This window comes from Nestor notabilis, unplaced genomic scaffold (assembly GCF_000696875.1).
Source record: "Nestor notabilis isolate BGI_N333 unplaced genomic scaffold, ASM69687v1 scaffold3684, whole genome shotgun sequence".
In the NCBI taxonomy this organism is placed as follows: Eukaryota; Metazoa; Chordata; class Aves; order Psittaciformes; family Psittacidae; genus Nestor; species Nestor notabilis.
The window spans coordinates 46,620-62,965 of NW_009925891.1; the positions used below are offsets into that span (position 1 = coordinate 46,620).

General features: G+C 37.3%; 1 protein-coding gene across 1 annotated transcript in view; it reads right to left on the reverse strand.

Annotated features, from left to right (window-relative positions):
* Positions 1 to 4,721, reverse strand: part of LOC104404735 (estrogen-related receptor gamma) — a 48,839-nt gene extending 44,118 nt beyond the window's left edge. The window contains exons 1-2 of the mRNA XM_010013253.1: positions 4,610 to 4,721; positions 870 to 1,031 (exon numbers count right to left, since the gene is read on the reverse strand). Of these exons, the coding sequence (XP_010011555.1) occupies positions 870 to 978 (109 nt within the window). The 5' untranslated portion in view covers positions 979 to 1,031; positions 4,610 to 4,721. The remainder of the gene's footprint in view (positions 1 to 869; positions 1,032 to 4,609) is intronic.
* Positions 4,722 to 16,346: the final 11,625 nt, after the last annotated feature.

The following is a 16,346-nucleotide window of genomic DNA, read 5'->3' on the forward strand; positions in this document are numbered from 1 at the left end:
GAAAAATACCTTAAGAAACAACGAAAAAAGCCAACCTTTTTTGTGTGACTTTACCACTTGTGAAAGGTGACAAACCGAGAACCCCGGAGACGCTCTGTAAGTTTGTCTGCTAGCTCACAGAGCAAGAACAAACACCTCAGTACTGGGGGGAAATAGAATATACCTGAACTCTTACCTGAAGAAATTGCTCATCTTCTCAGAAGCTGCTCTTGATGACCCCCACTTTTCTTGCTCACAGGAGTACCAATCAGCTCTTATAATATCGACACATTTATGTGATGTAGATCACAGCCCATTTCATGCAGACCAAGGAACTACTAAGCTGTAAGATACCTTTTGGTACAATTCAATTCTTTCTACTGAATTGCTGGTATAAGTCAGTTCATTCAGTGAAAAGAACAATTGCTCTGTGCCATGCCAGCATGTAAGTCGATTTTTGAACCTCCTGTGGTCGGTAAGAGACAGTGCTGCATTTATGTAATGGAGGAACGAGACTCAGATACAACTACCACTGAATCAGATTAGTATAGAGGAAAGGACTTACACTACCTTTCATACTAATTCAGGCTGATGCTCTGGAGAGGAAGGTGAGTGTATCTTAATGAAAGTAATACATGAAAAAGATTCTTTCACTAAGCAGCATGTAAAACTTTTTAACATAGCAACACTCGCAGCAACACCACTATTTTTTTCTGTATTTTTAAGGTAAAATGTATTACCATGTAACCAACATCCTATGTGAATCATCCAGAGCCTTAAGAAAACTTCATGCATTGTAGTGAAAGGACAAAATGTAATTTTGACCATAACAGAATAACCCACACAATGATTTCTGTATGTCATCTATTTGCAGTAAATACTTTTCATACCTGGAATATGCTTAGCCCATCCAATGATCACCACCAGTTCTCTGTCTGCCAGGTCACAAAGAGTGGTAAGTGCTTTGATGTCACTGTCTGGAACAGTGGGGTCAGGCATAGCATAGATCTTCTCTGGTTCAGCCACCAGCAAATGGGAGACAATCTTGTTATCTGCAAAAATGGTCCAGAACAGTACAAGATCACCAGTAGCATCATTCCATTTTTCAAACAGATGGCTCATATTTCAAAGTGCACATGAATTTCTCTTAAGATACTGGACCTAATTAAACCATACTGTAACTTCACCGTCTTCTACAAGCGTCGCAGCACAAATAAATCTGATACACTAATGATTTTTATCAAGCTAGACATGTATCTTCTTAAGATAATAAATGTAATGGAATGTAGAAATACACGATTGCCTCCTAATATTAATTATTTTGTAGAAATTGATAATTTTGTAGAAAAACATTCATGCATTATAATGCATTTTGGACTGTGTCAATAGAAAAGTTCTTCCCTCCTCTAATTACGTGCAAACCCTCACCCCCAAAGGCAGGTGTATTTCTCAAGCCATAAGCAATTAGTCAGTCACTGGAATCTGTAACTTCTGTCAGCCATTCCAGTTCTTTATTTTAGATGTCACTGTTAAACTGTTGCAATGGTCTCAGGACTTTCTCAGTGCTCATTATCACATACACCTTCTATTGTGGGTATCCTCCCCATTGAAATGTTAAGAATTAACCTGTACTCCTTGGGGCCTATGCTATGAGAAAAGCTGGGTGTTCTCTTATATTTGCTTTTCAGTGAAACACTTGAATTTAGAATCATGTATAGAATTAGCTTCTTTAAGTACAAAAATAGACTAATGATCTCATCTCATTTTTAGCTAGGAATAGCTCTTAGAATCAATGAGAACAAAGAGTGTAAAACTAAGGAAACTATCAATACATGCAGACACTACCTCAGAAAACTGTTTTTGTGCAAAGAATGATACTTCATCATAGTCACACACTAGTTATTTTTATCTATATAGCATTCTCACTCATGTGTTTAATATTTGTATTTTCCATTCAGGTGACATGTGAAACCTATTTGGAATAATCAATTAAATTATAAGGAAAAGTGAAGAGGGGGAAAAAAAAAAAAGGAGTAAAAAAGCCTGGAAGATTTACAACGCAGTGTTGCTATTCTATATTCCACAAGTAGGATAAACATAAAATGAGCATTAATGCCACGTGGAGGCACAATGGAAATATCTCTAGATGGAAGTCTGATCTGCTACTCTGAGAAGGGAGAAGTAAAAACGAAGAAGAGGTCTAATTCCGTAAGCCTCCTAATACAGGATACATTCCAATACTTCCTGACATACTTCCAATTCAATTTTCAGGGTAGGTACATCTTGTGACCCCAGATGCACCACCAGAATTTAAAGCCCAAATGGCACCCTTGCCTGAATTTACACAGATCTATTCTCTTTGTTAGGACGGAGTGTTATGGGGCTTGATATAAATGGGATTCCACTGTCAGAAGGTGCAAAGTATTTTCTGACTGCAGAGAATGCTACCAGAATAAGACCATTTTCCCCTCTTGCATGTAAGCCACAGGATGGACCACAGAGTCCATCTGAATGTCCTCAGAAAGCTCCATCACTCAGGAAATTGAATGGCCATGAGCACTGTTTCTAGGTAAATCTTATTTAACGTCGTCCTAATTAGAATCAATAGAACCCAATTTTCATTCCTGTGCCTTGTTATACACAAACTATCTGCCAGGGTCCAGAAAACCTCCCGGGCTACTTGCACACAAAACCGATTCAACCGTTTCAAGTCTTGACACTCATCTGGCAAGGATCTGAAAACTCAGTTTTGTAAATGTTTGTTACAAACATGTTTGCTACAAAAATGTTTGCAATTGGACGAGCTAAGGAAAGGAAAGGGAGATAATGAGTAATGATTTATAAAGAGGTTAGTTATCTCAGACAAACGGAGCTTACAGAAATTGGTGTAGTTATCGTCCTAAAGGTAATGTAATGCACTACTTTGCAGTAATCTTGAGTTTACACAGAGATTCTTGTGTTTCAGTACAACTGCATTAACCTCTGTTCATATTAAACGGGTTGGGGTTTTGGGGTTGGATTCAATCTTTTTCTCTTTGCCTGTTTGGTCTTGGCTTTGTTGGAATGCCAAGCTATCAGCATTTCTACTCAATGACAATATCAAGTAAATGAAAAACTGACAATCTGTGCACCCAGGAAAACTAAACCTCTAATGAAATTAAGCATTAGAGTTTATTAAATTTTATTGTATTATCAGAAAGTTTTTATTATAATGTGCAAAATCTGCTTAGTGAAGCCCTAGATTGTATTTACAGAACAGTGGGACAGCTTATGGAGGCTGAGTAGAAGATGCCAGATTGGACAATTGAAGGAATATAATCAGCATAATGTTTTTTGGAAAGGCAAAAGGAAACTATGCCATATGTTCACTTAAGCCTTAATTTTATGTAAAACTGGCTGTTTTTTCTTTGACACAGCTAAAATGCCCTTTCACTTACAGTTCAAAGACTGTTTATTTGCTCTCCAGATCCCCATATGCTCAAACGTATTGTACACAGCACTGTCCCCTACTGGGGAACATACAGTCACAGAATCAACTAGGTTGGAAAAGACCTTTAAGATCATCAAGTCCAACCATTACCAACATGAACAGATTACCATTACTGTTACCAACAGAAACAGATTCCATTTTCCATACAGCCAGGTATTTTCAAAAGCCTAAAACTGACATGTATGTTGTCAGAGGCACAGGGGCAGAGGCAAAGGGGAGACAAGGAGGAGTTCGCCCTCCTTACTCCTCTGGCTTGCTTCTCTATTTTAGGATCAAATGAAACTTCCCAGCAGGAGCAACGGGATGTATGTATTCTCATTTGGATTTGGAAGAGTTTATAACACTTGATACAGTGTGTATGCCTTTGCAGGGTAATACACTAGCCTCTTGCACTACAGCTATAATGCTATTAAATTTACTTCATGGAATTAGTACAGTCGCTGCTTGAGTTTATATAAGCTGCAAAGCAAAACCCCTAACTATTTTTAGTTAATCGCAAAGAGGATGGAACTTGTATTTTAGCAATGAGATGATCATCTCTCTCTCTCTTAATTTCAGCCTGGAGAGATACAATCAAGGACATTATTAAAACATAACAAAACAAAGCAAAAAAATCCATGAGGGTACTAGAGCCCAAACTACCAATCTATGCCTGTTATTAGTGTGGCATATTGCTGTTTTAATCTAATGCTAGGTAGTGTATTAATCTAAAGGTATAAATTAATGAGGCTCTTAATGTATTTTCATTGGGAGGTTGAGCAGTCAAACTCATTTAGTTAGTGAAAACTACAAAAATCACAATCTTGTGAAATCTGAAACTAGAAGCTTCAATGAACTAATGATGACAGTATGAACCGTTTTATGTACCACTGAAAATAAAGATAACCTGTAAATGTAAAATTTGCACTGCATAAACCATGCTTTTATACACTTCCACCTGTAAAACTATTCTTTGTTCAACTCCACTTGAGAAAGATGAGCATATTTAAAACAGAATTATGTTAACAGCTAAATGGATATAGCATTCATGGTAATATCTTCTGACCAAATCCTCGTCCCTGTCAGAAGGAGCTTAGCAAACAGGGCTGGGAGTCGATAGCTTGTAGTCAAAGAGAAATTCTGAATATGTGGTGTACTCACATGGCTTTTTTGCTGGCTGAACTAGCTGAGGGTTCAGGTATGGGCTATTCTCTGCATCTATTCTGCGCTTGTACTTCTGGCGACCTCCACGTACTCTGTCTAGGCGGACACCTACGTTGGGAAAAATAAGCAAACATGTAATTAAAAATACTATGAGGATGCCTGTCAGGTAACACTCTTGCATCTCCTGACTTCCAATATTTATTTAAATGCATGCTTATTTCAAAATATTAATTTTAGAAAGCAAGGGAAAGCAGCACTAAAAGCGTTTGCAAGCTGGTTAGATTTTCACACACGCAAGACTAAGTATACAACATAATTTCCTGTTCATTTAAAACCATTTGTTCATTTTTACATAGCATTAAAACAGTTAACCAATTTGGTTTCCATTTGAAAGGGCATGATCTTAAGTTGTCTTTGCCAGAAGCAGAAGTTCAAAGCTGTAATAAACACCGTGGATATACAAGGCTAACATTGTGAAGAAGAGAAATACAGAGAATGAGAACTTGAGAAACAAGGAGTGCCGTATACATTTTAGAGTCAAACCCAATGCTTTTAATTAACATGGATTAACATGGCCAGAGCATTATTCTTAGTAAAATAAGAACATATACATGGCTTAAAGACCCGAAATGGTTCATGAGGGTTTGAAAGAAATTGCATGGCTGTGCATTTAAATGTCATCATTGATGAAAGAACATTTGTGTTGTACCTCCATATTGTTCATTGCTTCAATAAAGCATTCTGCTACCTGTTTTGTACAGATAGACAGGAGTTTACCTTCCTGAAACAAGCTGTAGCTGCTCTCATAGACAAAATGAAAAAAGGAGGGGGGGAGAAGATGGTAGGTCCTATAAAACAATGAAGTATTTTTATTTCCTTCCGAGTCACCCAGGCAGATTTCCAGACACCCAGGACAAATGTCAGTATAATCAACTAGTAACATAACACTGAAGTTGAAAAACCTGGCACATATGCAGGGCAACAGGACAAGTAATAAATACCAGGTACAAAATTTGTCTCTGATGACATGGATTTAACCAGACAAGAACGCAAGGACACATTAAATATCAATGATTTCTCTGAGTGATGCAATGAAGTGCAGATCACTTTCTCACTTTGCTTTTCATTCTCTATTTTAGCTCTCCTCCCTCCATCTTTTCTATTGCCATTATTGTGCCCTACTCTACTACTTCCCATCTCCCTAATCTCTCCCCTCGCACGAAATACCTCCACAACTGGCTTCTGGTCAGCAAAGAAACCACCACCAAAGAAGTTAAGGTTTATGTGCACAGCAAGACGAATACAGCACAGAGTTTAAGTGCTGCCCATGAACCTGCGCTGGTAGAACAGTCTAGTTAGTAGGAAACATCTGTCAGTCCTCTTTCATCCTCAAAAACCAAAGAGGATGGGCTGGATTTTGGTGAAGAAAAGCCATTTTGCTTGTTGGTTTGGTTTCTTCTTCTTTTATATTTCTTGACTTTTTTAATTCTTTTCCTGTTCTATCTCCTACTCTCCAAGCTGCCCCAGGGCAGGTTTAGCTGGAGCTGAGGAACAATTCCTTGCCCAGAGGGTGCTCAGGCATTGGAACAGGCTGCCCAGGGCAGGGCTGGAGTCACCGTCCCTGCAAGTGTTCACAGCCCGGGTAGACGAGGCCTCAGTGCCATGGGTGAGTCGTGGCCTTGGCAGTGCTGGGAGCAGTTGGACTTGATGAGCTTAAAGGTCTTTTACAACCTGGTTGATCTATGATTCAAAAGTACATTTCTCATTGGACGTTACCAATTATACTGTGAACCACACTATATAAATAATAAACCCAATAAAGCGCATACCCAAACAGGTCAGTGTATAAGTATAAATGACATCTTATTTATGGTATTTGCCCATATTACTACCAAACTTGTGACTGATTTATGGCCTAAGCTATTTGAGACAATTCATGGTGACCAATCAACAAAGCATGGTTATTTTTTTGTTTGTTTTTAAAGTAATACTTAGAAATGCAGGAACTACAAGACCACTTCAAAAACTGATAGTCCAAAGCTTTTCAGAGCTAATGATAACAGTGTTCTTCACCCTTGAATCAGGAGCTTGAGCTACACCTAAAGCACATGATATCCAGGACAATACACTGCCATAAAAACAAACAGCAAAGACCAAGGTTTGATAGTTGAATATTCAGAAATAGGCAGAGGGTTAGAGGAAGCCACATGTACTGTTGGTGGGATGATGAAAAAGGCTGCCCAGCATTTGAAGAAAAATAGACAGAAAATTATTTCTGCATAATTCAGACACCATCCTTCTTTCTGCTTGGGAGCAGATTTCACAGTGATAAAAGATGGATAGCATGAGACAGAAGTATGTTTAATCAAAAAGTAATGGAACCGAAGCTTAAATTAAAATAATATAAATCTACCATGATGAATATTTTTTCTACCTCCTTTGCATTTGCTGAGATACACATTCAAGCATTCTCATAGTCAAATGGAAGGAAACATAGAGAAATGTTACAATAGCACAGTTACACATCATCCATGCACTTGCCTATTACACATAGTCATACTGGTAAATATAACTACTTCTCCTTCTAAATGAAAACATGGCAATTCTGAAGAACTGGGGAGTAACAGTACTGCATTTTAAAATTACCTAAATCCATAACATAACTAATCCAAATTCTAAGGTGAAAGCATTCTTTGACAATGTAATACAAATAGATGGTAAATTAGAGATGTATAGCCCTTTCACTAAAACTGATACAGAGGTTACCATCGGTTTAGCTCCTAAGCTTTCCTCATTCCTAATACTATTACAAAGTAGCTAGTTTAGAATAAATTTGTGATGATTTATCACACTCTAATTGGTATTTCACTTCCCAAGAGGCTTTACAGGAGTAAACACAATGCAAAACACCATTTAAGAAAGTATACCCATCTGACATTCCATAAGACCTCTGGAGTTCGGCAGGTAGCAAAATGAAATCCTGAGGTTCCTGTGTATACGCATGTACTTCCCCCTGTAACTCCTACAGCTTGTATGAGAGAATCCCCAACATAGAGATGCATTTATCTGTTCTCAACGCAGTAATAGCTAATGCTTTCTTTGTCAGAAAACAAAGGGAAGAAAGAAAAACAATTTTGTCCACAGAGATCTTCATTTGGGGCAGGAGGAGCTCAACATCTTGATCACAGAGGTAATTACTATAATTTAACACATAGATGACTGAGGAGGACATTGTGGCATCTAGCTAGCATACAGGGAGAAGTTAAGCAGGTCTCTGCTTTGGCTCTGTTGTGCATGTGGCTTGCCAGAGTCTTCAGCATCTCAGTTCACTCACCCCATCAGTCGTCAACCATAAAGCAACAAGAAAGATACTCGCTTCACCTATATAAACTCATGTCACATCTCCAGATCAATTGCACTGCAGTTATTATCATTAGAGTTGTTTAGGGTCAAAACAGCCATTAATGTCACTGAACAAAGCTCCACTGAAGACAAGCAAGTTGATTCTACACATTCCCCAATGCTCAGTTTCATTTTCAAATTCTTCAACATAAAAACAAGCCCAAAAGCCCTAATGAGAAAAACAGGGGTGACCACAGAGGACAAATGGACAGAACAGGCTTGTTACCAGTTATGTTACCAGTTACTTTCAACAGTAAAGTGCAACATGTTCACTTTACATCTCAGGACATGAACTCATATGTTCAGGTGTGATGGGTAGTCGCACACTGTGGTACGATTTACAAAGCTTGGGAGATAAGGATTAGACTAGAACTGTAATACACGGAGAGGTGGAAACTATGTAAATCAATGGAATAGCCATGTTTTTAAAAGAAAGCATTTACACATACTAACACAACATAAGGATTTCTCCAGCTGACCTTAAGGGAAAGAAAAATAGTCATAAAGTCACTACACAAGCTTTTACAAAAATGGTTTACCTCCTGGCTCCTCACACAATCTTTGCATGATTTCTTTGATATGCTTCTATATGCTATGTCTATGATACGCTTTGCATGATTTCTATGACACACAACAAAATTATATGGGACACTTACTGTAAAGTGAAAGTGCCAAGACAGTCTTGCACAGAAATAAGTGAAGAGTAGTGCCAGTGTACAAAATGAGCTACCCACCAGGTACTGCAACCTGAACAAACTTCAGCAAACTGAACCCTCCATCTTCTCTGTATTTCCTCATCTGTTCCTCTCTCACCAATTAATTATTCCCATTCTGTAGTCCTTTCTTCACATTGCCTTGACGCCTTCATGTGGGACAGGTCGCCACTATTGCCAGTGCTATACAATCAAAAAGATTGCCCTTACCCCAACATATTTTGCAATTCAGGTCCTTAACTCTGTGGTAATCCTATTCAACCATGCCATCTCATTGTCCGTACTGATCCAAGCCACATCCAAAGTATACTAATTACTCCTTTACAATCTACTTCTCCTTCTTTCTCATCCCCTCCTACTTACGCTGGCTGTTCATTTGTCCCCTTGTTCCACAAACACTCTTATCCTTCCCACGGAGCTCTATATCCACCGGAAATCCTCAGGCTAACTTGGAAGGCATTAGCCTTATCCTTCAAATCTAGACCTACCAACACCAGACCTGCCTGTAAGAAACCGTTTACTTCCTATAATTGGGGAGAGCTTTTTGTTTTAGAAAACATAAATCGAATTCACTGAAATATGAACTAATATCTGAATGAATCAAAGCTCCCTCTGTACCTTCCAGTACATCAAACACACAATTTTGACTTCCTAAAGAAATTTCAAGTTCTGCTCTCTTCCCGTCCCCCCTACATGAGAGATTTATGGCAAGCAGCTATCTTCTACACTGCTGCTGTTTTGGTGTCATTTTTTAGGGTAGTATCTTGATAGAGCATTCCAGTTTATTTGAACATACTGTGCTTATTTGTAAGATTACCGAGTAAGCTTGGGGAAATATTATGAACCCTGGGTTTTGCTTCTATTCACACAGAACAGGAAAACGAGTTGATTTTTCCACCATGAACGGAGATAGAAAGTATTTAGATTTAAGAATGCATGGTCATCTAGTTACTCTTCAGACAATTCAGTAGTCTTTGTAGTTTGGGATTAGAGAAGCATGAGGCCAGTGAATTAATCCTACAGTCAGAAAGATTCATAGTGGAAAAAATCCTTATTTAAACCACTAAAGACCTCTCTCAATATAGCAGAAACAAGCAGGAACTAACACAGCATGAAGAAAAAAGATAATATGAGCTATTTTTGCTTCTGGATCTGCATCTTTGTTTTATATGCTGAATTATAAAGATGCCAGAGAGCTTCTAAAATCAGTTTACAAAGTATGTGGATAACACCATACGCAGGTCAAAATTCGGCTAGAGATGTAAAATATGTGTCTGTTAGGCAGGTAATATTTTGAAAACAGAGTCCTAAGTCATCAAAGAAGATGAAAGCTATGACTTACAACTAAAGCTTTCCAGATCTACACCTGAATTAACAATTTGCAGGGGAAGGCTTTTAGTGTTTTGTCTTCTGATAGCTATCTGCGCTACTGAACACATTATTTAGTGTAGCACAGGAAGTCTAAAAATCACCCTCCTACCTTACATGCAGTCAGTACCAAAAAATATTTGTTAACATGGGGTAAATTGGCTGTCCTCAAGAGGTGCCTATGAAACGATTTAGATCCTGAACTGGCCCATATAACAGATTGAAAGTCAAAACAGTGTTGACAACTGTAATATCTACCTTGCTTTTTGACTATGAGTAAGTTGTTTAATTTAACAAAGATTCACAACGAACAGTTTATTATTAAAAAAAGAAAAAGTATTGGGCCAATTAAAGTATTTAGTGATTCTTTCCAGGTTGAAAAATCAAAAATATTGCTTTTGTGTAACAAGTGTTTCAACCCAATGTTTCATTTCAGGTTTTGCATACGTTTAACCATTAAAAATGTTTCTAGTCAACCAAATGTAAGCAACGTTTTGGAAAATCCATTTTTGTCCTGGGAAGAGGGGATAAGAAGGGCAGATTTTGGCACAGGAATTGAAAATAAAAATCTCTTCGGTTAAAGCCCAAAGGTTGGGTTTTTTTTTTCAGTGTGACAAAAGAACTGATGTGTTACACAGCTCAGTACTCGACCTCTCTTGAAAGGAACATTAACTTTGCATGAACTAATCATCTACATGCTGAATTTTTGTGCGCTGTCATTTATGCATTAAAACATAAAAGAACATGCATAAAACCCACTTAGTTTTCCCATGCAAATGAGATTTCGTGTAAATAAATAAAATCTATTATTTCTTAGCCCAAGTGATTTCCCTTGAAGAATAGTCCATAAACAGAGATGTTCACATGGAGAAAATGCAGCACGAAACGTTTAAGAGTACCACCATCACTTTACACTTTTTAATGGTTCCCTATGAAGCTCACTATCCTAATCTGTGACACTCACAAATACAAATTAGGTCACAGGCAACAGGTGACAAGTTTTAATTGAATGTCTTCTGTCTGCAATTCTGACAAAAGGTGAACGGAAATAAATGAGTCTGGCAAGACAGCCCTGAGCCTTACAATACCCAATATCTCATTATTTTTAAACAGCTATCTATAAACTGATGCTGACAAGCCTTGAACCTTTTATTTCTGTTCAACAAGAGGTGAATGTGCAGAAAGAAAATAAATAAATAAATGAATAAAACCAGGACAGCTAACTCTGTTGCATTAAACATGCAATACCCATTATTAGCTCTTGAATACTGCAAAAGAATACCTTTCATACCCCACATAAGAACTTATAAAGTGAGGAAAAACCTATGTTGCAGCAAAATGTGCGTATTTGTAAACTCTGAAGGAAAAGCAATAGGTCCTTTCCAACCCTAGCTATTCTATGATTCTATGAATACACAAAGCCCTGACATTTCTGAAATGAAACGGTTACCATCATATAATACTTCTCTCCACATCACCTGGATTAGCAATATACTAATAACTAGGAGGCAGTGTAAAATACTGAAAAAGCTTTATGAACAACATAGAAAACACTGTTGTTAATTGCACCATTAGATTTCATGTCAATGTGCTTTCATATCGTAACAACATGATAGTATATGCTGTATTTTAAGTGAATTATTTGCTATACAAGGTGTAACAATAAAATATTTGCTTACAAGGTGTAAGAATAAATAAAGGCAGCCTTTTGCTAACTAAACACCACAGTTCTTACCTTAATTTATTTAAATACAGTTACACAAGATGCTATCTTGTTTCAGAGTTCAAATTACAACCAATTTAATGAAGTGGAGCTTGCTGGGCTGTGAAGTCATTACTGCATCAATACACTTGTAACCATTACTTTAAGGTGACAAGTGCAGACTGGGAAAGTCAGCTTGGCTGATGATCCAAGGAGAAGGCTTGGAATGCCAGGAGGGAGACAGAAAGGTCAAAAAGTAAGTTTGAGCAAGGCCATACCAATGCCTGAAGGTCAAAAGCAGGCCTGTATTCTAGATCACATCACCAGAGCTTATAAAGAATTCAAGAGCTATGCTAGTGACAATTCTAATAGAAAAGAAGTCTAACTGAAGTTCTGGACCATTTGCTGGCGACTCTCAAGAGAGATGGGAAGATTGAAATGAAATGCATTATAATAATCAGACTGTGAAGTACCAGCAGCATGAATCAAGATCTCAATACCCTTTTCAGATACAATAATGTGCAGTTCCCTAATATTTCAGTTAGTGACTTGGATGATGTCGGATTCTGGAATTAATCTGAGAGCTCCAGAAGTCAAAGGGAAGTTCTTAATAGTGTGAGTTGAAACAGATAAAATCATATCGGTCCTACAGGGACCAAGAAATAGCTTGTGTAGGATTAGGATTTCTATTTAGAGGAAGTGATTTCATTTTGCTGGAATAGAACCAGAGAAAATTAAAGGATTGCTCTCATTATACTAGAGCTTTAAAACAGATGTACAATTGAATAGAATACTAAGTTGCTTACCTTTGCAAGCATGTTCCCTAAGTTGTTTTGGTTCGGTTTTGTTGTTTGGTTTGGTTATTTTTCTTTCTTTTTCTGTTTTATTATCCTTTTCTCTCTTTTATTTTTCCTTTTTTCTTTCTTTTGGGAAAAAATCTTTCTCATCTTCCTCAAGGAGCAGCCACTCTGTTCTGAACTATACAAGAGTTAAGGTGAGCAAAATCTACCTTCCAAATTGCACTCATCTCCCAAAGTAAGAGAGACTTATCTTTCCAGCTAAGATGGGTTTATATTGCCAGTCAGGTCTAACTTGGCCTTACTGCAAAAATGTGTGTTCTCACAGCAGTCTGGACTTCTCCAAGGTTTATACATGGAAACACTTGTTCTTTTAGCACACCCATAACAATTCTAACTATCCCTGCAATCTTTCCCATATTTATGTATTGCATATTAACCACACTTTTGTTGGTGAAGCATTATGCAATTCTTCCCTGATTTTTTAATACTTTTAAAGAATAAAACGATTTGTGGACCTCATCAATTTCACACTTCATCCTTCAAGGTTCCTCAAAAGGAACAACACGTTTCTGAAGTTATTCTCTCTTTCTTCTGCATGCTCCTCTTTTATGGCACTGCAAAATCTAGACCAAGTGGCATAATGTGAAAACAGCCCAAGAAACTTACACTATGCTTCAGCCTCTGGTTAGGGCTAACACATTATTAGTATTGTACCTTACTGTAATTTATAGTCTAAGTGTACTTTATCAGATTTAGCTATACAGAATACTGTATGGAAAACTAGAATATTTAAAGTAATCCAATTAGTTTGTGCCAACCTGATGCTAAAAAAAGGGGCTACTTTTAAACCCAGTTTTTTGGTGATGCCTACGTTAACTTCATATGAAAATGTGGGCTTGGAAAATGTTACAGGTATTCCTATATTTTTTGCTTTACTTTTCAGCCAAAATGTGAGCATTTTCTCTTCTGTATTGTTATTTCGTTTGTGAATTTTGGTCAGGATTAAATAGGAGTTCCACAACAGGGTTTCATTTGCAGTACTCTTGCCGTACAATTACAGGACAATTCTAACTTCGAGATAAAAGAAGATCTCACTTCACTAGTTTCATGTGTCTTTAGCAAATGACGTGGCTTTTCTGTACTTTGCTCTTCCTGTCCACGTACTACAACTTTCTGTTTCTTAAAATTCTACCTGCTACAAGAGTAAAGTTCAACAGTGGCTTATATGAGTTCATAGTACAGACGGCCACACTTCATAGCTGTGAGGAATGTGAAAGTCCTCGTTTCTACTCCCTTTCTCACTTCTTTGAGTAGTTGCTCATTTTAAAAAGGGCAATATTTATCTGCTACTTCAGTAGGAAAAAACCAGAGATCTAGGTTAGTATGTTCAGACTGGAAGGTATTGACATACCACATCACAGCATCCTCCTGTGCAGTACTCGGAATTAATGCAGAAGAATGAATTAAAGGGTTTTGGTGTCACTGTTTGCAGTGAGTTAAAGTGATTATTGTGCAACAGAAAAACTAAAACTTGAAAATTAAGTGGTAGATGGGCATCAAATCAAGACATAGCATAGCAAAACAAAGAAAATAATGTAAAATATCAATGTGGTGAAATTGCTTCCTATTAGCGTTACCCTGCAGCACTGTGTTGAAAGGTGAAAACAAAGAAGGGAGATAAGATCTCTGCATATATTGTGGTTGCTGGAGGTGGCAGGTAAAAACATTCTAATGCGTGCAGCTTAATGAACACTGGGGAAGAAAAAGCTCTCAGGAAGAAAGTATTTGTCTCTACCTCAAAAAAAAGTAGGGTAGTAGAGTATGTAGTGAAGACTTTAAGGGCAGAGTCTGTAAAAACCCTGGTAATTTACTCACAAAATTGTATTCAGTAATCAACAGAAAACCCGTTACAAATAGTGTTCTGTAATTTCTGGTCGTGACAGTAACAGCTTCAGGAAGTCCTTGCAAAAACATCAATACAGAGTACTTTCATCTACAATGTGCTCCAATTAGCCTGAAACTTCCTTCTGTTCCCACCCCCCGCCGGTATTAAGGAATGTAGCTGGTGTGTCCTTAAAATGAATTTCAAATGTTTACTCAGAGGCTAAATACAGGAAACTAATTTTTAGGTCAGAATTCAAAATCTGTCTGCAAAGTTTCTGAAAGCAGAGGGAAATGAGGGTATTGTAAGAGGGTATTTCTAAGAGCTAACAAAATGAAACACAAAATGTTAACGGGTAAAGTTCTGTTGGACACCAATGAAAAAACTAACTCTTCATTTCGAATGTTAAGTATTCTCCCAAACATACTTAACACCTCATTCATGCCCAGACTGTACCTGATTTATACATTAGCTCATATATCCTGTTAGCCTCATAACCTGGCATACTGCCTCACATGCTGAGTGACAGGTTACCCTGTTTGTAGCCTCGGCGTCTCACCCCAAGGTAATACTTGAGCAACTAAGGGAAGGTGTATTAGTCATACCACTTTACTGATACTACTGCTAGAAGCTACCCATGCAAAAGCACAATGGTTAGCCTGCACACTGACTACTCTTCCGTAGTTAGCACTAGTGGATCAGAGTTAATGCAGAAAATCCCAGTTGGAAAACGTAATTGTAACGTGCTCAGTGGTTTCCAGAATTTTTGATTGTCCATAACGTTACACACAATTAATACCACAATGTAAATTGATTTCACTTTAATAAAGGACAATAAATTTCTAAACAATTAGACAATATACCCTGATTATAAAATGCCCCTGTTCTAAAACAGAAAACAGTGGCAATTTTCTTCTAATCTCATAGGTAACACCGGGCCTTTGGGAAATGGGTTAATAAATTCTGGTTTTCTAAACCAGGCAGACTGATTTACTGCAAACTTCCCCCATTACAGTTATAGTAGATGTCTATCAAATTGCCTATGAGAACAAATTTATGGAAAATATCCAAGAGTAATGCTTTGTTCTTATTAAAATACATGAATATGTATGTAATTTTAGCCAGACTAAATGAACAAAACAAAAAGAAAGAGAAAAAAGGTCAACAATTGTTGCCATGTGAATTATTCTTTTCCACAAGAAATAACTCCTCCCTGTTAAAAATACCCTTATATAGAAGATGTTTGTCTGAGGAGAATGGTTTTGTTTAAATTGTAATAGCAACCGCTACGAAGAAGAATTGTACGAAGTGTACAGGGGTATGTTAATACAAGTAATTGGGCAGCATAATTACATAAACATTATTTAAAAGAGGAAATAAAGCATAAAATTTCCTCATCTCCAGAAATTATTTTCATATAGAACTTTTAATAGGTGCAGTCTTTTTTTTTCTTTTAATATTTAGTTTTAAGTCAATAATTCCTGACAAGCACAGTCTATTTAAATTGGGGACCATAAAAAGAATATTAGCAAACAGGAGACCAAGGTCTCCTCAGTCGATGCATTGCAAATCTAGCATAATTCTATTGAGGTCTGTACATTTCTCCAGTTAATTCTAAAGGCAGAAAGAGCAAACAACTTGCTTTCATGGACTTCGTATTCTTTCTCAATACTGGGCTGCTTTCAAAGTCTTGCTTTCTATTTCTTCCCCAAAGTTCTCTTCCCCCCATTAAAACACATACATTGGACTTACTCTTTTTCCTTCTACACACAAAGCTGTAAGTTTCTAACTGGAATTCACCCTGTGGACTGACATCCAGTTCAAATGACATTAAGGCATTACAAGAACACAAAACAAAAGCAGAGCA